The sequence below is a fragment of the Triturus cristatus genome, chromosome 2_1, assembly GCF_964204655.1.
Source record: "Triturus cristatus chromosome 2_1, aTriCri1.1, whole genome shotgun sequence".
NCBI classification, from domain to species: Eukaryota; Metazoa; Chordata; class Amphibia; order Caudata; family Salamandridae; genus Triturus; species Triturus cristatus.
In genome coordinates, this window is record NC_140581.1 from 1,185,508,361 (window position 1) to 1,185,533,298 (window position 24,938).

The following is a 24,938-nucleotide window of genomic DNA, read 5'->3' on the forward strand; positions in this document are numbered from 1 at the left end:
CTCTGCACCCACCCCTCACATGTCTTTGTCCACTGCTGGGAGTGATAGGCACCCACCCCTCACATGTCTCTGTCCACTGGTGGGAGTGATAGGCACCCACCCCCATGTCTCTGTCCACTGCTGGGAGTCCTCTGCACCCACCCCTCACATGTCTCTGTCCACTGCTGGTATTCCTCTGAACCCACCCCTCACACGTCTCTGTCCACTGCTGGGAGTGGTAGGCACCCACCCCCATGTCTCTGTCCACTGCTGGTATTCCTCTGCACCCACCCCTCACATGTCTCTGTCCACTGCTGGTATTCCTCTGCACCCAACCCTCACATGTCTCTGTCCACTGCTGGGAGTGATAGGCACCCACCCCCATGTCTCTGTCCACTGCTGGGAGTCCTCTGCACCCACCCCTCACATGTCTCTGTCCACTGCTGGTATTCCTCTGCAGCCACCCCTCCATGTCTCTGTCCACTGCTGGGAGTGATAGGCACCCACCCCCATGTCTCTGTCCACTGCTGGGAGTCCTCATCACCCACCCCTCACATGTCTCTGTCCACTGCTGGGAGTGATAGGCACCCACACCTCACATGTCTCTGTCCACTGCTGGGAGTGATAGGCACCCACCCCCATGTCTCTGTCCACTGCTGGGAGTCTTCTGCACCGATCCCTTACATGTCTCTGTCCACTGCTGGGAGTGATAGGCACCCATCCCTCACATGTCTCTGTCCACTGCTGGGCGTGATAGGCACCCACCCCCATGTCTCTGTCCACTGCTGGGAGTCCTCTGCACGCACCCCTCACATGTCTCTGTCCACTGCTGGGAGTGATAGGCACCCACCCCTCACATGTCTCTGTCGACTACTGGGAGTGATAGGCACCCACCCCCATGTCTCTGTCGACTGCTGGAAGTCCTCTGCACCCACCCCTCACATGTCTCTGTCGACTGCTGGGAGTGAAAGGCACCCACCCCTCACATGTCTCTGTCCACTGCTGGGAGTATTAGGCACCCACCCCCATGTCTCTGTCCACTGCTGGGAGTCCTCTGCACCCACCCCTCACATGTCTCTGTCCACTGCTGGTATTCCTCTGCACCCACCCCTCACATGTCTCTGTCCACTGCTGGTATTCCTCTGCACCCACCCCGCACATGTCTCTGTCCACTGCTGGTATTCCTCTGCACCCACCCCTCTATGTCTCTGTCCACTGCTGGGAGTGATAGGCACCCACCCCCATGTCTCTGTCCACTGCTGGTATTCCTCTGCACCCACCCCTCACATGTCTCTGTCCACTGCTGGGAGTCCTCTGCACCCACCCCTCACATGTCTCTGTCCACTGCTGGGAGTGATATGCACCCACCCCTCACATGTCTCTGTCCACTGCTGGAAGTGATAGGCACCCACCCTCATGTCTCTGTCCACTGCTGGGAGTCCTCTGCACCCACCCCTCACATGTCTCTGTCCACTGCTGGTATTCCTCTGCACCCACCCCTCCATGTCTCTGTCCACTGCTGGGAGTGATAGGCACCCACCCCCATGTCTCTGTCTACTGCTGGTATTCCTCTGCACCCACCCCTCACATGTCTCTGTTCACTGCTGGGAGTCCTCTGCACCCACCCCTCACATGTCTCTGTCCACTGCTGGTATTCCTCTGCAGCCACCCCTCCATGTCTCTGTCCACTGCTGGGAGTGATAGGCACCCACCCCCATGTCTCTGTCCACTGCTGGGAGTCCTCATCACCCACCCCTCACATGTCTCTGTCCACTGCTGGGAGTGATAGGCACCCACACTTCACATGTCTCTGTCCACTGCTGGGAGTGATAGGCACCCACCCCCATGTCTCTGTCCACTGCTGGGAGTCTTCTGCACCGATCCCTTACATGTCTCTGTCCACTGCTGGGAGTGATAGGCACCCACCCCTCACATGTCTCTGTCCACTGCTGGGCGTGATAGGCACCCACCCCCATGTCTCTGTCCACTGCTGGGAGTCCTCTGCACGCACCCCTCACATGTCTCTGTCCACTGCTGGGAGTGATAGGCACCCACCCCTCACATGTCTCTGTCGACTACTGGGAGTGATAGGCACCCACCCCCATGTCTCTGTCGACTGCTGGAAGTCCTCTGCACCCACCCCTCACATGTCTCTGTCGACTGCTGGGAGTGAAAGGCACCCACCCCTCACATGTCTCTGTCCACTGCTGGGAGTGATAGGCACCCACCCCCATGTCTCTGTCCACTGCTGGGAGTCCTCTGCACCCACCCCTCACATGTCTCTGTCCACTGCTGGTATTCCTCTGCACCCACCCCTCACATGTCTCTGTCCACTGGTGGGAGTGATAGGCACCCACCCCATGTCTCTGTCCACTGCTGGTATTCCTCTGCACCCACCCCTCACATGTCTCTGTCCACTGCTGGTATTCCTCTGCACCCACCCCTCACATGTCTCTGTCCACTGCTGGGAGTGATAGGCACCCACCCCCATGTCTCTGTCGACTGCTGGGAGTCCTCTGCACCCACCCCTCACATGTCTCTGTCCACTGCTGGTATTCCTCTGCACCCACCCCTCACATGTCTCTGTCCACTGCTGGGAGTGATAGGCACCCACCCCCATGTCTCTGTCGACTGCTGGGAGTCCTCTGCACCCACCCCTCACATGTCTCTGTCCACTGCTGGGAGTGATAGGCACCCACCCCTCACATGTCTCTGTCCACTGCTGGGAGTGATAGGCACCCACCCCCATGTCTCTGTTGACTGCTGGGAGTCCTCTGCACCCACCCCTCACATGTCTCTGTCCACTGCTGGGAGTGATAGACACCCACCCCTCACATGTCTCTGTGCACTGCTGGGAGTGATAGGCACCCACCCCCATGTCTCTGTCCACTGCTGGGAGTCCTCTACACCCACCCCTCACATGTCTCTGTCCACTGCTGGTATTCCTCTGCACCCACCCCTCACATGTTTCTGTCCACTGCTGGGAGTGATAGGCACCCACCCCCATGTCTCTGTCCACTGCTGGTATTCCTCTGCACCCACCCCTCACATGTCTCTGTCCACTGCTGGTATTCCTCTGAACCCACCCCTCACATGTCTCTGTCCACTGCTGGGAGTGATAGGCACCCACCCCCATGTCTCTATCGACTGCTGGGAGTCCTCTGCACCCACCCCTCACATGTCTCTGTCCACTGCTGGGAGTGATAGGCACCCACCCCCATGTCTCTGTCGACTGCTGGGAGTCCTCTGCACCCACCCCTCACATGTCTCTGTCCACTGCTGGGAGTGATAGGCACCCACCCCTCACATGTCTCTGTCCACAGCTGGGAGTGATAGGCACCCACCCCCATGTCTCTGTCGACTGCTGGGAGTCCTCTGCACCCACCCCTCACATGTCTCTGTCCACTGCTGGGAGGATAGACACCCAACCCCATGACTCTGTCCACTGCTGGGAGTCCTCTGCACCCATCCCTCACAAGTCTCTGTCCACTGCTGGGAGTGATAGGCACCCACCCCTCACATGTCTCTGTCCACTGCTGGGCGTGATAGGCACCCACCCCCATGTCTCTGTCCACTGCTGGGAGTCCTCTGCACCACCCCTCAATTGTCTCTGTCCACTGCTGGGAGTGATAGGCACCCACCCCTCACATGTCTCTGTCCACTGCTGGGAGTGATAGGCACCCACCCCTATGTCTCCTTCGACTGCTGGGAGTCCTCTGCACCCACCCCTCACATGTCTCTGTCCACTGCTGGGAGTGATAGGCACCCACCCCTCACATGTCTCTGTGCACTGCTGGGAGTGATAGGCACCCACCCCCATGTCTCTGTCCACTGCTGGGAGTCCTCTGCACCCACCCCTCACATATCTCTGTCCACTGCTGGTATTCCTCTGCACCCACGCCTCACATGTCTTTGTCCACTGCTGGGAATCCTAGGGAGACACCCACCCACCCACCCGCACCCTTGGTGCAGCACACTGCTGTCCTTGCCATGAACACACCCCAATATACTGGTTATATGCTGCACCAGGCTCTAAGCCAACATTTGGGGCGTGTGTACGCCTTGTATCACAAATGTACTGGTGCCCTAGGGGTACAGGTGATGCGGTCCATAACCCCGCATTCATAGGTTGGGTACGGTCCGTACCACGCATACCCCTACCTCACCACTACAATGGTGGTACGTGCCGTACCCACGCTCTCAGACCATGGGTATGGCCCGTACCACCATTGTAGTGGTGATGTAGGGGTACGCGTGGTACGGGCCGTACCCACGCTCTGAGGGCGTGGGTATGGCGCATACCCCTACATCACCACTACAATGGTGGTATGGGCCGTACCCACGCTCTGAGGGCGTGGGTACGGCGCGTACCCCTACATCACCACTACAATGGTGGTACGGGCCGTACCCATGCCCTCAGAGCGTGGGTACGGCCCGTACCACCTTTGTAGTGGTGATGTAGTGGTACGCGTGGTATGGGCCGTACCCACGCTCTGAGGGCATGGGTACAGCCCGTAACACCATTGTAGTGGTGATGTAGGGGTACGCGCCATACCCACGTCCTCAGAGCGTGGGTACGGCCCGTACCACCATTGTAGTGGTGATGTAGGGGTAAGCATGGTACGGGCCGTACCAACGCTCTGAGGGCATAGGTACGGCCCGTACCACCATTGTAGTGGTGATGTAGGGGTACGCACCGTACCCACGCCCTCAGAGCATGGGTACGGCCCGTTCCACCATTGTAGTAGTGACGGGTACGCGTACACGCCCACTGCCGTTGTAGCGGTACGCAGGGATTGGTGGACACGCTCCCCGAAGTGACCAGACCCTGGAGGTAATGTATGTACAGAATATGGTATTTTTTAAATTAGGTAGAGGTTATGTTTCCTGCCCCTTGCCCCCCCTTTGCCCCTGGGTGTTGTTCTGACCTTCTGCGGCATGCGCGGCGGTTTCGGTGCACCAGGTCGTAGGCTAGGAGGGCCGGGATGACACGTAGGATGGGGTCCATGGCTGTCCGTCGCGTACCGGTGCTCCTTCTTCGCATCGTCCTCAATTTCCTGGGAGTTTTTGGCTGCTGTTAAAAATGAGCCGTGCGGAGTGACGTAGGCACGAATCGTACTTGATGGTCAGTAAAACGGTGCCTGACTCCGTCCGGACGTCAAGTACGTGATGTCCCGGATCGGAATTGTGGGTATTTTTTCACCGCACGTAGTTTTGTACGATTCGTACGGAAATGGTATTTCTGTACGAATCGTACTTGCTGGTTTGTAAGGTGGATTTCCCGGGTACGAGTCGTATGGAGAATACGCTCCGTACGACCATTCGTACCCGGGTTTTACAGGATCGGAATCGGCCCCTTAACGTACAGGCCATGTGTACCCTGTATTAGAGATTTACAAATAAATTAAATTTGGCAATTAAATGTAGTCCAAATTTACCATGTTTGAATGAAAGAGAACAAGCACTTTAGCGTTGATTAGCAGTAGTAAAGTGCATAGAGTTCTAAAGTGAACCAAAACGGATCCAGCACGAGAGGTCAAAAATCTGGGAGTGCCCTGCAAAAAAGGCCAGGTTCAACAATTCCCCCCTGATAATGTTGCTTGGCTATGTTGCCAACTTCCCACACTCTGTTAGGAGATTGACAGTGCTACTCCTATTATTGGCAAAGTGAAGGCTAGCTAAGGCACGGTTGGAAAGTTACCTACCCCTACCCAAAGTCACAAGATCGGCTGAAAAGATGATGTTACTTACATTAAAACACTGGCTTTGATGATACCAATACTTCACGGGGTTATTGATCAAGGGTTATGTTTAATCTTCCTGATGCGGAGTTCAGTCTCTTGTGTTAAACTATAAAACTGTTTGCCTTGCCATAGAATATTTCAAGCTAGGCGTGCTAATCGTCATTTTCAACCTTTCATTTAATGATATACTGGGAAATTGTGAATGTAAACAAGGTAGGATCATGCATAATGGTAATTTTATGTACCTGTGATACTTGTTCTCATTCAAAGGGGTCAATTACGATGCAGTTCGGAAGGGCTCCGAATCCGATTCAGAACCCATTTCCAACTGGATCGTACACAGTTCCCAAAGACCAATTACGATGTCCGGAAACCATTAGGGCTGTCCAAATCGGTTCTGAAAGGCATCTAAGTCTTTCAGAGCTGAATTGTACAGTTCTATGGACACGGTTTCCGAGCGAGCGATTACAATGAACAATTCAGACAGCCGTTCTGATTCAGTCTTCCCAAAATGAAATAGCTGTCAGAATTTGTCTTTGGGGCCCGTAGTGGCCCCCCCCTTTACACGAGGCCTCCCAAATTGGGCTTGTGGGGGTACCCAGGTAACCCCCCTTTCCAACCCTGCAAAGTGTGGTAGGCACCATGGGGTGCCTGCCACAGGGTGCACGATTTTCCCCAGCCACTCTTTTTTTCAATGGGGGCCTGTGTTCTCGTTCGAAACACAGGCTCGCATTGAAGACAATGGAAGTCCAACTGAATCGTATCTGGCAGCATCCGGATGCATCAAAATCCTTTGGTCAGACTCCCCCGATGCGAGTCATTCAGAAAGAATTACGGCACCAAATCGGTTGGAATGCTTTCCGGACAAGATCGTAATCTGCCCCAAAGTGTTCAATAAGTAGATTATGAAGATATTAAATCACACTTCTTTAAAGTAGCACACAAGAGAAGGTGTCTCTGCCCAGTTTAGCTGCCGTGACCCTTTTCCATATAGCATGAGATCTGCCATGGTTAAACCCTTCCTCCCATTCTGTTTGCTCATTATATGGAGCCCTTAACTCTGCTGATGCTATTTTTAAATCAGTGTTTTGGTACCTCCAGTCATATATGGGGCCTACTCAGAAAGGTAAATTTACACAAGTAAATCTACACCTATCAATTTACTCTTGGACTTTGAACTAAATGTACTACTTTTGGCATTCACCATTTCTGAGTGTAAATTTACTACAAAGAATATATTACCATATCTCTGCCTTTGATAAAGGGGGTAGAGCCAAATTTACGAGTGTAACATAACTACTGAGGAACTTTTTACATGTGAGCAGTGGTCTCTACCACTGGTTTGAGAGCTCCCTATTGTAAAGTACAGAGACATTTTGAAAATGTGTTAAAAAGTGCAAATTAATTGTATATATCTATATTTCTTTTAAGGTGCCGATTCCGATCCTGTAAAACCCGGGTACAAATGGTCGTACGGAGCGTTTTCTCCATACGACTCGTACCCGGGAATTCCACCGTACAAACCAGCAAGTACGATTCGTACAGAAATACCATTTCCGGACGAATCGTAAAAAACACTTTATGGCTAAAAAATACATACAATTCCTATCCTGGAAAGCGCGTACGCGACGTCCGCACGGAGTCAGGCAGCGTTTTACGGACCAGCAAGTATGACTCGTACCCACAGCACTCCGCACGGCTATATTTTTACGGGAGCCAAAAAGTGCAGGAAAAGCTAAGTACGCCACGATGCACGAGGAAAAGGGGGCCCGCTACGCGACGTACATGCCATCACCCACATCGTACGTGTCATCATGTACGGTGCATACCCCAACATTGCATATGTACGCACCGTACCCCCACCCCAACCCCGTATGTACGCGCCGTACCACCAGCGCGTATCGCTGGGGGTACGACGCGTACATTACGACGCGTACATACGCGGCTGGGGGTACGGCATGTACACACGGGGCTGGGGTGGGGGTACGGCACGTACATACGGGGCTGGGGGTACGGCACATACATACGGGGCTGGGGTGGGGGTACGGCACGTACATATGGGGCTGGGGGTACAGCGCGTACATACGGGGCTGGGGTGGGGTACGGCACGTACATACGGGGCTGGGGGTACGGCATGTACATACAGGGCTGGGGTGGGGGGGCCGTACGACTCGTACCCCGGGCACAAGTGTACAAGGGTAGGGGGTCGTACACAGTTCGCTCCGTACGGGACGTTTTCCATACGCTTGTGCATTCGGAACGCCGGTACGGATCGGACTTGTGCGCTCGGACTTCAGTTTTACGATTTGTATGTAAAACTGTCAGGGGACGTCTCGTAGACTTTTCCCGAGGCGATTCGTATGTATTTTTCCCGTACGAATCGTACTTCACCGTTTGTACGGTACTAGTACGATTTGTACGTAAAAAAATACGGATACGAGTCGTACGGGAAAAAAAATACAGGATCGGAATCGGCCCCTAAATGTAGAACAAAAGGTAAAAATGCAACAACACTACGAGCATAATTTTGAATTAAATAATTAATTTACATACATTAGATTAAAATATTTTTTAATTAGCAAATAATATAAAATGCTTGTATGTATTTAATATGTATGAAGGATTACAAAAAGTTATGTACATTATTTTACAATGAAAAATTGTGATTGTTGTAATCTCCTCTCATTGGTATGTTCCGTTCCCCCCCCCCCCCCCCCCCACTCCTCCCATTGGTTTCTCCCTGCCAGTGTTTGCCAACATTCCACTGTGCCCTCCAGCTGACTGGAACCTGTGGTGGTGAGAAGACTAATAAAGAAGAGTTCCTTTCTTACCTGCTTTTGGTCTTCATTATAACAGTTTTGTAAATATTTTATATTAATATAATATTAGTTTGTAGATACCTTTTTATACTTTAAATTAAATATACATATGTGATGCATGAAAATGAAGTGAAAGTATAGTTTTCAGAACCTTGAGACATTTGAGTTATATAACGCAAACATATGAAAAGGAATGCTTTTAGGGGCCCAGGTATTACAGGAACTAGTTGTAGAAGAGATTCGACCTTGTGTGCAGGAAAGTGAATTATTCTGAAGCCGTCTTCTCTAGCTGCATGCCTCCAAGTTAAGACACGTTCTGTGAGCAAGGTGAACACTAGTTCTTAATTAGAACTTCACAGGCATCTGTTATGGGAAGAAAGCATCGTAATCTGTAGGTTGAGAATATAATAAGACTCAGTTATTAACGAAGAATCCCTTGAGTGGATACCTGTCCCAAAATGTACAAAATAAATTGACAAAGTGCAACATTTAAATGACGTACTCAAAAGAAAATATAAAGATTCATTCATTTTTTGTCAGTTCTGTTTAAAATAAAAACTAACTCCGAAATGCATACATAATCTTCTAACAGTAGCAATTTGGAAACCTATGAAGGTATAGAGTTACCTTAGGGACTGTAAAAGAGACTGATTGACAGTGCTATTGTTTTACAAAATAAGTAGATTGAAACAAGCAGAGAAAAAAACTGAAAGATGATGTGACTTTCTCAAGGTCGCACAGCGAGACTGTCAGAGATTGCATGCAAATCGAACAGCAAGGAGAAAGGTCACATTCTTAACAGCTTTGCGTTCTAAGCAGCCAGGTAAAGGGATAGAATAAACTAAAAAAACAATGAAAAAGGGAAATATATCCATATATTTAACATCTACACCCACCAACCGCAATGCTCTACAATTTCACGTTTACAGCTAGAATAATGCGCCTCTTTTTTGAAGATAGTCATTTCATGGTCTCAATACTAATTCTGCTAATATTTAATACAGTGTATAAAAGTACAGACTAAGCAACTCTCATTGCAGAAATATAGCCCTGAAATATGTCTTAGCAAAAATGTCCAAATTACTCAAGCGATGTTATTATGCTACTCATCTCAAAGTCATCAAAACATTTGCAATGCTTAGATTTAATTTCACTTCCGGGAGCCAGTCACAAATTGAAACTTTAAAGTAAGCAGCATTCAATTGGTGTTGTCTATAAGGTTGTTACTTTATCCATAATTGTAATGTTTTGGAGTCTTATTTATTTCAACCTAATATCTTACAATTAACGATGCAACCATCGCCTTTCCTTGATTGTGGTTTGTGCATAATTTTGAATGATAGGAAATATGAGTTGTCAGTTAAATTTGGAACATTATGGAGAGTGTGTGTTAAAGGTCCTGAAAGATTAAATTATATATGTACCTCCAGGGTGGTGAGACAAAATATCGAGTCAAATAAATTAATGTTTATGTATTGAAAAATATTTATTTATTTAATTAATAAATCATTTTGTTAATTGTGTACTTTTTTACAATTGTTGATTAATATTAATTATTGAATTGGTAATTAATTATGTTAATATTGTAAATAAATAATTGTAATAATTTTTTATATATGGGGTGTGGGGGGTTTGGGGTAGAGGGTAATAAGTAATTTTATTGTAATTAACTGTTAATTAATTGATGTTAATTATTTAATTGATCATTAATTATGATAATATTGTTAATATTTTTTATTTTTATGAGAGGGTTGTTGGATTTATGGGTGTACAGGGCTGGAAGCTATTTAATTGTAAATAATTGTTTTTTATTAATAGGAATTATTTAATTGATAATTAAGTAAATTGTGTAACTAATTTTCTTTTATTTTAAGTGTGGGTTGTGGGGTTTATAGAGGAATATGATGGGAAGTAAATCAATGTTAAGTTATAAATATTACTGTATTCATTGTGTATTTAATTTAATATTACATTTTAGGAGTATGGTGTATATTTTGTGGAGGTATGTTGTGGAAAGTTGAATACATTTAATTGTATATGTAACAATTTTTAATTAAATGTATTTTATTTGGCTAATACATATTAATGTTAATATTGTAAAATATGTGTGTTTTTATTTTAGTGTTGGGTTTTGGTTGTAAGTTTTGTAGAGGTAGATGGTAGGAAATTAAAACTAAATTTACTTTATGAATTTAATAAATACTTTTTCAGAGAATTTTTTTATATATGAAATAATATTGCATTTAATTTTTAATATTGTTTGTATTATTATTATGTTCCTAATTTTCAGAAATGTGAATATTTACATTGTTTACATTCAATATATTACATTTTAAATATTTATTTTTCATATTTGTATTCTTATTTTAAAATTTGTTTTTGTAGACATTTTATTTGTTTCTAATGTAGTACTGACTGTAGTGGGAATAATTCGTTTTTTTCTATGTTAAAATCCAACACTTTTTCTACTGTTACCATTACTGGAGTGGGAACAGTACATTTTACTCCTAGGCATTCCAACACTTTCCCTACTGTTTCCCTGACCGGAGTGGGAATAGTGAACTTTACCCCTCTGCAATCCAACACTTTCCCTTCTGTTGCACTGATTGGAGTGGGAATAGTACATTTTACCCCTCCACAATCCAATATTTTCCCTACTATTTCATTGACTGGAGTGGTAATAGTAAATTGTACCCCTCTGCAATCCAACACTTTCCCTACTGTTGCACGGACTGGAGTGGGAATATAAAATATTTTTTTTTGTAAATTATAATTGTTATTGTTTTATTAATTGTAGTGGAAATAGTAAATTGTAGTTTTCTGTAATGTTATATTTTATGTAATTTTATATTTATTGTAGTTAGAGTAGTAAATCATATTTTTGTGTTATGCAAAAAAAAATATTATTGTTGTGTTGTTTTAGATGGGGTACTTATTTGTATATTTTTTAGTTTTAATGTAGTGGGAAATGTATATGTATATATTTTAATTTTGTATTTTTTATTTTGTAATTGATATCATTCTGTATTGTTTTTGTAATCATATTAATGATTTTTAATGTTTTTGTTTGTATATTACTTTTAATTAAATTGTAAAAAAAGTCTGTTCATTTTTTTTTTAAATAGATTACTTTCCTTTTTTAATATTTTATGTTTTTAGTATATTTAAATATGTATACATATATTTTTGATAATAGTATATTAATTAAGATTTTTTTAAATTGTAGTATTATTTTAATATATGTATACTGTATATATATATATGTTTCCATTTTTAAAAGTAAGTTTATTTGTTAAAATATAGATCTTAATGTATTTTATTTTTTATAAATTAATGTTAGTGTTAAATAGATGTTTATTTGAATATTTTAAATGATAGATATTTAAAAATCGATATTTAATACAACTATATTATTGTTAACTTGACTTTTTAAGTATAGGCAGTTGATTTTTTGTATCCTCTATTTTTGACTTGATAATTTTTTACATCTACATTTTGTTGGTCGATATTCTGTCAGTGAACTGACCTCTAGCAAGAAAAGTAAAGGCGTTACACGTATCATTTATTTCTCCGTTTTAATTGTTAATAATATAATTTGCTTTCATAATGTAAATTTGGACATTGCCTCTTTTAAGGAATGTATTGAGTATTCAGATTGTATATTGCTCAATGTGTCTTGACTTTACCTCAAAAGGAGCAATTCATACTTCTATTCCACATCTCCCGTCGTGTCTTGTCTCTAATAAGACCACTATGTATATGTCCTATCTGTACAGATAGAGGTTAGCTAAGATAGTATGGGATCCACCTAGGATAGCTACCAGTGGTTTATATTGATTTGTACGTTTCCATCACATATTAACATGAGTTATTTTAAGTAGCTGCCTTGCGCCATGCCTTAAGTCCGACCATGCACAACCTCATCAATTGGACCCAATAAGTCCAAAAAAACATCATGGGTAAGTGATGTTGCCATTAGAGTGCACATGGCATAGCAACGTTGTCTAGACAGACACTCTTGACAAAGGAACGACTAATCCACATCAGAGGTCCCTGTTTATAACATTTATTAAATGACCATTTCCCCCCAGGTCCCTAGGTCCTCGTCCCATTCACAAATAATGGAGATATAGTATCTCCTAGACAGAAAAAAGAACATAAGGGCTGATGGGTCCTCCTACCTCACCCGCTTCCACCGGGAGTATATTAACTGTACTTACCCAGCAGCCTTTCTGTTCTTTTTTTCTGCCTTGTGAGAAACGAGATAAGAGCTGGGCGGGAGCCGATGTGTTCCTGTGTGGCCATTTTTCGATGTGGATGATCTCCAGGTCTGCGGGGCTTGCCGGGAGACGCATCAAACTAAAGTGGGACCCTTGCAGGCTGGGGTGCTTCCGGGTCCCGTTATCGGCTGCTTGCGGGACGGGTCCGCTTTGCTGACGCTGGTGGCGTTGGTCACGTTGAAGCTGGATTGGGTGTGCTCCGGTGGTGCCCGTTTCCCTGACACTACAGGAAAAGCAGCAAGAAGTGTTGTGGGCATGTTTGGCATGTCGGAGCTGGAGGGGGTTTGCTCCGGCGGTGACTGGCTTCTGGTTTTCACCGTGGAAGTCCATCGGGCTGGATCCAGGCACGCCGGTTGTGGTGGGCATGTCTTTGCAGGCCTGGAGGCAGGTTGCCTTCCGAGTTTTGATGATGGAAGAGTATTTCTGCCTGGGGTGAGTACCGTATAGCGGGTTTATGTTCCTGTAATCCAGTTGTGTTTCCTACTGTGGATCTACTGATCTCTGGTGATGGGGAAGCATACCAGAAAGCGGAAGCATTGTGTGGAGTCTGCCTCTTTAGTCTTTAGTTCCTCCAGCTCTTTTCTTTTTCCCCTCCTACATGCAGGGAGGGTGGGGATGCTAAATTGAGGAGATTTATCCGGGAGACACTGTTAGAAATGAGGGATTCCCCTAAGCCTAAAGGAAGGGGTTCTGTTCTGTCTCCTTCTTCTTCAGGGTTGGAGGAGGAGCTGAAGGGCCTGAGGATCTGAAAGGAAAGTAGGTGTCCAGGCACACACTGCTGGACTTGATCAGGCATGTTAAATCTAATAAGGGGTTCCCAGATAAGGTGATGCTATTTTCGTTTTCTGGGGGCTTGTTGCAGTAATTCAAGAGTTCGGCGCCCCTGGATGTGCCTGTGCATCAGTATATTGCTGAGGTTTTCAAGAGGGAGTGGAAGGACCCAAATAAGATAATGTTGTCCCTCTTCATTGCGAAATTGTATCCCTTGCGGGATATGCAGAAGGACCTTCCTGATGCCATTCCCATATATTCCTTTGTGGCAATTCTGGTAGGGTGGACCTCCTTGATGGAAGAGGCAGTCATCAAGGATGCTGTGGACGAAACTGTGGATGCCTCCCTTCGAAAGGTCTATTCTGGTTCCCATTTCGCTCATCAGGCTGGGATCTATCGTACATATGTGGTGCAGTCTTTTCTGACTGATATCAAGGCGTTGTTCAGGTCCTTGGACAATGCCTCTGACTGTGCTGGTCTGCTGGATCAGATTGAGCACCAGGTTGAATATCTTTCAGATATTTCTTTCGATGTGGTCAGGGCTTCGGCCCTTGCTGGAGGGGCTTGTGTTTCTTATGGACGGCCGGACTTATTCTGCCCAAAAGACGTCCGCTCTGAGGCTGCCTTTTCAGTTGACTTTATTGTTTGAGCCAAGTTGGAGGACAATTACATAAGTTGTTCAAGGAAAAGAAACATTCCTCCTCCCACAAGAACACGGCAGTGGAGAGACTGTCCTTTAAGCCCAAATCTCCTTTTTACTTCTCATCCAGGAAGCAGTTCCCCAAGGCTCGAGTCGTCCAGGAAGCAGCTCCCCAAGACTTCGCTGATGGTCGGCGGCGGGACCGGTAGGTGAAGTTCCTCCCTCCTAAACCTTTTTACTGACTATATGATGGTGCAGGAATTTGGGGTCGGCGGTCACCTACGGCATTTCCTCCAGGCATGGGAGCAGTCTACTTTAGGCGCCTGGCTGTTGGAAATTTTGCATCACAGCTACAGGTTCAAGCTTGAGGAGGTCCCTTCGGCATCTGGAATTCGGCCCATTCCTTGGCCTTCCAAGCCCACAAAGCAAGTGGCTCTGGCACAAGGGATTCATTCTCGGTTACTGAAGTGAGCCATTCAGGAGGTCCCCCCCTTGGAGGTGGGGGAGGGGTTTTATTCAATTATCTTTCTGGTGGCAAAGGCTCCGGGGGCTTCCAGCTAGTTTGGGATTTGAAGACTCTCAACCAGTTTGTGTTGCATCTCCCCTTCAAGATGGAGGCCCTATAGCGGATTATCCCTCTGGTGCTAAAGGACCATCTGATGTGCACCTTGGATTTTTATATTCCATTTAGGTACCATAATATAGGCCTCGGTAACTTCATTACCCTTCACCCATATTCTTCCCTACATTACACATGTCACGGTTTACAGGGACTGACCTTTTACCTAGATACTACACTGCATTCAGAACGCAGGTTTTTCCCTAGTTTGAAATCTCATACATTATGCATGAGGATTCTTGGAAGCACAGCAGGACTACCATCTCCTGTATAACATCTATGTACAAAGTTCATACTCAACGTGATCCTTAGGCCGACACTGTAACACAGCAAGGTAGGACCCCTGGGGAACCTATGAGTATATATACATAATATCTTGCTAAGATAAGACAGAGGAGACCGAGACTTCCCGACCGACACACTGACCAGAGACGTTAAGGTTCCTGAAGGCAGACACTCCAGCTCGCAGTGGTCTAACATCCCTCGCCGGAGACCAGGACGTGGTCCCACAGTCTCTCACTTCAGGTAATGGGTTGACTAAATCCTACAGGGATTCGTGGTTTAACACCTACATACATGCTAGGTACACTTAGGTACAGCTAGTTAGGGAAGCATCGTAGGTGCATGCATCTTTTTATCATGTGTGTTATATACTCGGACGTATTCATGATTATTGTAAGATGGTAGAACTATACCATCCATTTACCTTTATAGTACTGCTAATTATTTATATCTTATACTGCCTAACAGTTATTGTAGCTCATCTATTTTACCCCTGAATAACAACTGTTCAATAAATTCTTATTGAAAACGCCCAGTCGGTTTATTCTGTGTATCTCTCAAAGACAGACTATGTAAGCACGAGTGACTAAGTGAAAGGTAGTATATTGTTTACACGGTCCTGAGGGATCGCGGTTGTCATGTTCGATGATTGCCAGGAACTACTCTCTCCTTGGTAAGAGGAGATTACAGTGGCACTGTGAGCTAGTTGGTACAAAAGGCCAACATACCCGGTGGGGGTGATCAGAGTTTGTCTGACACCAATCCTACAGTGTATGTTGTATAAATGCCCAGTTTCTGTATACTTTTTATAGGAACTACACAAAACGTTGCCGCCAACGTTGGTTGGGTACTTATTTAACAGTAGAATCTGAGTAGTTCATTTGTGCTATTCTCAGAAATCCCTATTCACAAAACACCAGAAACATTTTTACACAGAAGATGAACCAGCAGCGGAATATTGTCCGTATGAGGACATTGAGGTTCCGCTCACGTACCAGGAACATTTATACTGGTTTAAAGGCACCCTACTCCATACAAGAAGAAGAATGAGCCTTTGCTCGCTCGGAGGAGAAGGGGCAACATGGCCATCGAAACAATGCCAGGATCAGACTTCCTCATACTTCACAAAGAATTAATAAAACTTTACAGAAACATGACGCAGTTCGTCATGAGGACACTTACATTCCAGCCAGCAATGGTGACAACAAATAAAACTAAGTTTCAAAACACATCAAGTAAGATTACACCACAAACATTACACGCAGTAATGGGTAAAATGCCCGCAAAACGTCAACAAATGCCATTCTGGATAGCTCCGAAAATAACACAGCTGGAAGCAGTATTTCCAAATACTAGCCCTTATGAAAAACACAGAATACTGACAATCTGCTTGCCCATGGGGCTTACACCACAGATAGAGGATTGTACCTCTCAGGGTACAGTTTTTGCTGACATATATACCATAACGTATGGTATACCGTCCTTAGCAGTAATACTAGATGCATTGAGACAAATACAAAATCAGTATGAAGCAGAGCCTGCTCTGAACTTAGGGATGAAGTTACTAGGTAACTATGCCCAGCTATCAGCCATAATATTAGCAAATATTAAAGGGGAGGTCGACCAATCCTACAGCGTATGTTGTATAAATACCCAGTTTCTGTATACTTTTTATAGGAACTACACAAAACGTTGCCGCCAACGTTGGTTGGGTACTTATTTAACGTATCCTGTCATTTAAAGAGTGCCCCAGCTGCCGTGATCACTCCAGTGTTCAGGCTACTTTCTAATTGGAGTTACTTGTTGCTGAACGATCAAGGTAGCTGTGGGATGCTTTTGGGCATCGCCTATCTGGTAACCGTGAGTTCCAGGGTTACTTGCTGTATGCAAGTATTGTTTCCGCCAACATATACAGTCAGGGGGGCGCCGTTATGGCCTTCACTAAATGTTTCATTAATACGGTTTGATGCTTTGAGCAGAATGAAAGCAATGTTTATACAGAAACCCGTGCCCTTAACCTCCGCTCGAGAGACTTTTGATCTTCAAGTCGCAAGGTCTTTGGCAGAGATACAGGCACTTATATGTACAAATTGCCCCTTCCATTTCACAGAAATGTTGAGTTGTATCTTTAACAAGTCTGATACGACAGGCATTGTCCACCTATTTAAGACCATAGGTTCTGGACTGTTAAGCACCTTTCAGACGGTCATCTAAGTTATACCAAACTTTAAACACTCTGTATTTGGAAGCATATTTGGAGGGCTGCCGCTGATCCTGTTTCTAATAGCAGGTATCCTGATTGTTGCTTTTCTGCTATGCAATGGATGTCCCAGTCACCAAGAAGATGGAAACAGTACTCCTGGAGAAAAAATACCGTGATCGCATGGTACAGCTTCTAGGCACACCTCGCCTAAGGGAACTGAGTGCTTCTTAGTTCTTGTCATTTAGACCAGTCTGGATGGACTGCATCTTACCTGTCCTTCGATGCCTGTTTTGCGGAGAAGAATGTGTGTTGGATCTCTGTCTGACACTCCTATAATGTGCTCAACCGGACGTTGATACTTTACTGGACCCGATAACGGCCCATGTTCTGCAGTGTCCCCAGCGTATTCCCATGTTTATGGCGGCATTCCTAGAGCCACCACAGGTAGTATCTTCTCCTGTTGGTATAGACACCGGCTCCTCCTCTGACACCCAGGCCTTGTATGGCGCACAGGCTGCCCAAGCACTGGCTGTGGATAGTACGGAAGATCATCTGCACTAAATTGACATAATATGCAAGGTGTTCCAGGGACAGTCGACTGCGGAGGCAATCAACGAAATGTTGCGTCTACCAGCCAGGACACAAACATTTGACTCATTTGGCCCGTCGTGTGCTGGGAAAAAAATCGACTTTTGGAAAACAAATGGAAAATTTGAACTTTGTATCAAAATTTACATTCTTTTTGAGCATGCATGGCTTTCAAATGCTTATAGTATTTTGAACTATACCTGCGAACATATTAGAGCTATAGCCTGAGAGTCAATTTCCATTTTTTCTTTCAGAATAGTTTATTTTATTAAAACCTTTTAACTTGTTAAACATAGTTTTTTTTTAGCAAAACAAAAAACTAATGCTTTTAATGATTTGCGTACCAATATCTAGTCAGTCTAGTGGTACCTTTAGTCATTTAACTATGTTGTCCATTTGGAAGAGTGGGTGTGATATTCCATATAGGTACCATAATATAGGCCTCGGTAACTTCATTACCCTTCAACTGTATTCTTCCCTACATTACACATGTCACGGTTTACAGGGACTGACCTTTTACCTAGATACTACACTGCATTCAGAACGCAGGTTTTTCCCTAGCTCGAAATCTCATACATTATGCATGAGGATTCTTGGAAGCACAGCAGGACTACCATCTCCTGCATAAAATCTATGTACAAATTTCATGGCCAAAGTCATCCTTAGGCCGACACAGTAACACAGCAAAGTACGACCCCTGGGAGACCTATGGGTATATATACATCACATCTTGCTAAGATAAGACAGAAGAGACGGAGACTTCCCGGCTGACACACTGACCAGAGACGCAGAGGTTCCTGCATGCAGACACTCCAGCTCGCAGTGGTCTAACATTCCTCGTGGGGTGTCCAACTGGAGCCCAGAACGTGGTCCCACAGTATTTCACTTCAGGTAATAGGGTTGACTAAATCCTAGAGGGATTCTTGGCTTAACCCCTACATACATGCTAGGTCCACTTAGGTACATCTAGTTAGGGAAGCATCGTAGGAGTACGCATCTTTTTATCATGTGTTATATACTCGGATGTATTCATGATTATTGTAAGATGGTAGAACTATACCATCCATTTACTTTTATAGCCCTGCTAATCATTTATATCTTATACTGCCTAACGGTGGTTGTAGCTCATCTATTTTACACCAGAACAACAACTGTTCAATAAATTCCTATTGAAAACACCTAGCCGGTTTATTCTGTGTATATCTCTGAGACAGACTAAGTAAGCACGAGTGACTGAGCGAAAGGTAGTATATTGTTTCGACGGTCCTTAGGGATCAGGGTTGTCATGTTCGATGGTTGCAGGAACTTTTCTTTCCTTGGTAAGAGGAGATTCTAGTGGCACTGTGAGTTAGTTGGTACAAAAGGTCAACATACCCGGTGGGGGTGATCAGAGTTTGTCTGACACCAATCCTACAGTGAATGTTGTCTAAACACGCAGATCCTGTATACTTTTTATAGGAACTACACGACAGGATTTGCAGGATGCTTACTATCATGGGCCCGTTCATTCCCTCTGCTGGAAGTTTGAGGTTCTGCATCCAGGGGGTTCATTACCAGTTTTTGGTCTTTCCATTTGGCAGGAGGTTGGCCCCCAGGGTGTTTACAAAGGTGGTGGCCCCTCTGGTGGCCTCCCTTCAACGCAAAGGGATCCAGTTGTACCCGTATCTGGACAATTGGCTCCTCAATGTTCCATCAGGAAACCTGATCATGGGAATCTGGAGATAGTGTGTGCTGCACTGACGGCCCATGGGTTTCTTCTGAACTGGGAGAAGTCTCAGCAGGTACCTTCTCAGGACAGGACGTTCACTGGGGCCCGTTTCTGGACCACCCTCATCATGGGGGTTTCAGCTGGTTGCCTGGATCTAAGTGCTTCGTTCCTTGGTCCGGAAATGATGGGTAAGTCCTGTCTATCTGTTTGCCTGTGGTTGCAGTTGTTGGGGTACATGTCGGCACCAGTGTTTCTAGTGCCTTGGGCCAGGTATCACCTCCGCCCTCTGTGGCTGTATCTGTTGTCTGTGTGGGATCCTCACTCCAGCAATTTCGATCTGGTGTTTACTTTAACCCCAGCGGTTTACCCGCATTTGGATGGGTGGACTCAGGTAGTCCAGCTGGAGTGGGGTGTACCATTGCAACCCGATCCCCGTTGGTGTTGTTGACGGATGCCAGCGCTTTTCATTGGGGTGCAACTCTGGGGGACTAGCCCTTGCATGCCCACTGGTCTCTGAGAGAGGGGCAGAGGTCCTTCAATTGGAGGAAGTTGATGGCTATGTCCCGAGTTGTTGAGGGATTTTAGGCCTTGTTTGTGGGTCATCACCTGGTGGTGCATTCTGACAACCAGGTCACTGTAGCATATTTGAACAATCAAGGGGGGATTCAGTCCAAGTACTTCTATGCGGTGGCTCGGCCTATGTTCGTCTGGGTGGAGCAACAACATCTGTCCCTGTGAGCTATGTATGTTCAGGGGGTGGACAATGGGGTGGCGGATGCCCTCAGCCGGTTCTTCTCTTCCTTTCCCGAGCTTTGTCTGACCAGAAAGGTGTTTCAGCAGGTGTGCATGAGGGTTGGTGCACCCTTTCTGGATCATTTTGCTACCCGGCACGATGCTCAGGTTCCTCGGTTTTGTTGTCGTGATCCTCAGGTAAGGGCCTGGGGGGTGGATGGCCTGACTGTGCCTTGGCCCTACCGCCTGTTGTATGTTTTACCTCCAATTGCTCTGGTTCCCCAGTTTCTGCTCGTTTTGGGGTGAGTCCAGTTTGCTAATTGTGGTGGTGCCCTTTTGGCCCCATCAGTTTTAGTTCTCCTGTCACAGGCTGCCGGCTGTTCATGGTCCTTGGATGGTGCTCTGCTTCCCTTCCCCTCTATGGGCTGTCCCGGCTCTGGCTCTTCTATGACTCCGGCTCTCTGTCTGGAAGTTGAGAGGAGGGGGTTGCAGTGGCGGGGGCTGCCCCGACACCTAGCGCTGGCTATTCAGCAGTCCTGTCATCCTTCCACTCTGAAGTCTTATGAGCGTCATCGGGGTAATTTGGGCCTTTGGACTGGTTCCCTTGCTCTGTCTCCCTTGGAGTGTTCCCTCTCAAATTTCTTACAATTTCTGGGGGAGGGCTTTGAGAAGCACCTGGCCATGTCTATGTTGAGGGCCCAGTGGACTGCCATTACGGCTTTTCAGGCTCCCTGGGCTAATCTGGCAGATGTGGAGGATTTGGTGGCCAGGTTACTCTGCAGTTTCTATCTGACCTGTCCTGTGGTGAAGCCACTTTTTCTGCTGTGCTATCTGCCTTTGGTTTAAAGAGGCTCTGGAGTTAGTCCCCTTCGAGCACTTGGAGTTGGTTGACATCTAGGAGGTCATTATGATAGCAGATATGGCGGTGGCGATCCGCCCACCAAAACCTACCGCCTGCATGAATTTCCCCCCGCCATATTATGATGGCGGGGGGACCCGGCAGACGGGAAGACCGTCTGGCGGTTTTCCGCCGGTAGGCAATCCGCTCGATTCCCTACTGGGCGGAAAAGCCCGGGAATATGGTGGCGGTGCCTTGCAGGCACCGCCATCCATATTATAATCATTGTGGTGAACTGCCTTTCCATGGCGGAGACTCCCCCATGGAAAGGCAGGCGATTTTGTCTTTGGGGGCCTTTGCGAGCCCCCAGGGTGTTCGGGGGGTCGGGGTGCACAAGGGGGGTACCTATGGTACCCCCCTGCATTTGCATGCACAAGGTGACAGGCACTGCGCGGTGCCTGTCACGTTGTGCGTGCAAATGCACAAGATGCATTTTACACATTACGGCAGGTGCTGCTTGCAGCACCGCCCGCCACAATGTTTAAAATGTGGGATGCCACCTGCGGGACCGCCGCGACAATGGCCGGTGGTCCCATTACCCGATACGGTGATGGGCCCCTAAGTTTGTCACTTTTAAAGTGAATTTTTTGGTGACTATCACTTCGGCTCAGCGGATTGGAGAGTTGGGTGCTTTCATGGCATTACTTGTCTTTTTCTGAGAATGGTGTGGTTTTGCGGTTGAATGCCTCTTTTGTGACTAAATTGGCGTCCCAATCCCATAAGTCTCAGGAGCTGGTTCTGCCGGCCCTGGTGGAGGTTCCCAGCTCTGCAGGGGATTTGGACTGGTCCTTTTTAGATTTAAGGCACACTATTTTGCTGTATCTGGATTGTACTTAGCCTTTTCGGAAGTCTGAGGCCTTGTTTGTTTCTTTAGGGTCGAGTATGAAGGGGGTTAGGGCCTCCTCCTGTCGATTAGCTGGTGGTTGAAGCAGGTGATTGAGCTGGCTTATTTCCTGACGGATGATCCTCTGCTGGCTGGGGTGCAGGGCCGTTCCACTAGAGGTGTGGTGGCCTTCTGGACTGAACTGTATGGGTGTTCATTGCTAAGGTGTGTCGGGAGGCGACCTGGGCTTCCTCGAATACTTTTGTTCGACATTAGCGTCTCCAGAAGGTGTTGGAGGAGGATGTGAATTTTGGGTTAGCTGTTTTGCAGGCTGTGTGCTGCACTCCCAGCGGGAGGGGGTGCGGTAGGATGATCTAGCAGCCCTTATGTCCTTGTTTCTGTCTAGGAGATACTAGATCTCCATTAGTTATGAATGGGACAAGGACCACAGGACCAGCAGTTATGAAGATTACCAGTGAGTAATAGGACATTCCTCTAGATATGTGCCATTATCTTTGACTCAGGCCCATAATTGTGGAGGTAAAAATTAACAAGTGTTAATTTATTCATCAGAGTAAATCCACCAATTGGGAGCCTTTATTAAATGCTGACATGACATACTCGTCCAATCAAAAGGGAAGAATCCCTACTAATACTGTGAACCCCTACAGAATCCCTACTACCTATTGTTGTTTGTGTGCATTCTAAACCTTAATTTCAGTAAACGTGTATTACAAGAACATGAATTAAAGAGAGATAATATATTATCTGCATGACTAATATTGAGGGTGGGTGCTAACATGCTTATTGCCTCTTTGCTTACTAGGTAGTTGCAGCTCTTAAGTATCCTTCCACCTCATGCACTCTCGTCCCATGAGCAATTACTTATCTGAGCAAATAGTGATTGGGAACTCCCTCGTCAGATGCCCATCACATTTTAATCAAACCATTGATCCAAAAATATTTAGACACCTCTGGGAATACTATGTATTGCGAAAAATAACCTACATGGGGAGCTAATTTGCTAACATCAGTTACAGCAAAACAGTGCGTGGAAGCAGATTTAAAAAAAATTGGTTTCCCTTTTAAAGGATGAGTTTCGCAATATGATCACGAATATCAACATGAGTTTTATACATTCTAAACATTTCTTCCAAATGTTGATAAATGGTGACTCACCACGTCAATGATCTGGAGTAAAGAAAGCTGTAATTCTACAAGCAAAGGTTGTGAGTCATTCATAACAGGACGTTCCAGGCGATTGTAGTTTCTCAGTAACTCCTTGTACAGTCTCCTTTGGTATTCTCCTTGATGGGAATCTTAAGTGAATGGAAAGGCATTTTAAAACCACATATACCAGAAATCGTTTTCCATAATAAATATAATGCAACCAGCTAGAAATATACTATAAAAATGAGACGTCTTCATTTATCTTCTGTGTTGCTTTTAGATAATAGCTGAGTGCTAGCAGGTAGGGGGAAAAAATGCAACACACATTTGCTGTACAAAGAACATATTTCAAACATGTTCAGTTTCTGCCTGGGTACATTTGAATATACTAAAATGTTCTGTATCGTCCATCATCTGTCATGAATTTGATGCACAATTTTAAAGGTGACACCACAAAATTCATAGAATTCAATGCATTCAGTGCTAAATATGTTTTAGCAAACTCCAATTATATATCTCCATATAATTAAAAGCAGTCACAGATATTCACCAACAACATAATCAATGGTAAGTATGATTTCCTCTACTCCAAAACTTGCGCCTGCCACATGGTGCAGGAATGTTTAGGGGGGCACCATGGATGCCCCCCAGGGTCCATAGCGAAGGGCCAGGGGGGAAGGGGGCCCTGCTAAACCCTCTGAAAGTCACTGTCCACCTGCCTTTTCATGGCGGGTTAACTGCCATGAAAGGGCCGGTGGGAAGGGACATTCTAATTCCTACAGCGGTGCCTAAGCAGGCAGTGCCCTATTGTAGGTAATGGAAGTCTGATCGTCTCACTGACGGGATCCTTGATCCTGTCAGACGTGGGGGTCTTCCCCCCGCCAGTTGAGATCTGGCAGTCTGCATCCTAATGTGGGGGTCGGATCCAATGAGCTGGATGGCAGTGGGACCGCCACCGACGCCCGACGGTGGCGATCCCACCGCCATCGTAGTCAGGCCCTAAGTTCCTCACTGCTTTTTTTTTTTTTTTAATATGGGGGGCACTTTTCAGTTTACACATAGGCCCTTGGCTATCCTTTGCAGGTGCATTTATAAGAATGATGGTTGAAGTTTTAAAAGAGATGAATAACAACATTTTCCAATTTCAAGATGATCTATTGATAGTTGGTGAGACAGTTGAGTAGCATAATTTGACACTTTTACCTTTGAGCATGTCATCAGAAGCGGGACTGACCTTAAGAAAGGACTAGTGCAAACTTTTAGTTGAAGAAATTGAGGATCCTGCTTACACAATATCAGTGAGTAGATTTAAACCAAAGGCATGTATGCCATACAGTTAGCCTCTTGTGCCATGTTACAAAGTTCAACTGGAATTGTTAATGGGCCTTTCTGAATACTGTTGGAAGCTTGTGGAGGGATGTGCTGACAAAACAGAAAGTTTGAGGATTCTCCTGAGGAAGGGAAATAGTTTAACATGGGAAGACAGTCAACAAAAATGTTTTGATAAGATAAAAGAAGAGATTTGTAACTTGACACTAGGTTGAAAACAATTCAAACGCTAGTGCCAAAGGGATAGGGGCGACCCTTTCTCAGAATTCATAGCAAGATTGTGAAAACTGTTGCCTTTGTTCTTGGGCAAGCTCAGAGCATACCTACTCCATTATCAAGCAAGAATCATTGGC

The 24,938-nt window shown here is 45.9% G+C and overlaps 1 protein-coding gene across 1 annotated transcript in view; it reads right to left on the minus strand.

The window, feature by feature from the left end:
- LOC146866582 (neuronal acetylcholine receptor subunit alpha-7-like) overlaps window positions 1-23,983 on the minus strand; it is a 1,495,911-nt gene extending 1,471,928 nt beyond the window's left edge. Inside the window, exons 1-2 of the mRNA XM_085640655.1 lie at window positions 23,965-23,983; window positions 23,266-23,405 (exon numbers count right to left, since the gene is read on the minus strand). Of these exons, the coding sequence (XP_085496781.1) occupies window positions 23,266-23,405; window positions 23,965-23,983 (159 nt within the window). The remainder of the gene's footprint in view (window positions 1-23,265; window positions 23,406-23,964) is intronic.
- Between the last annotated feature and the right edge of the window lie 955 nt (window positions 23,984-24,938).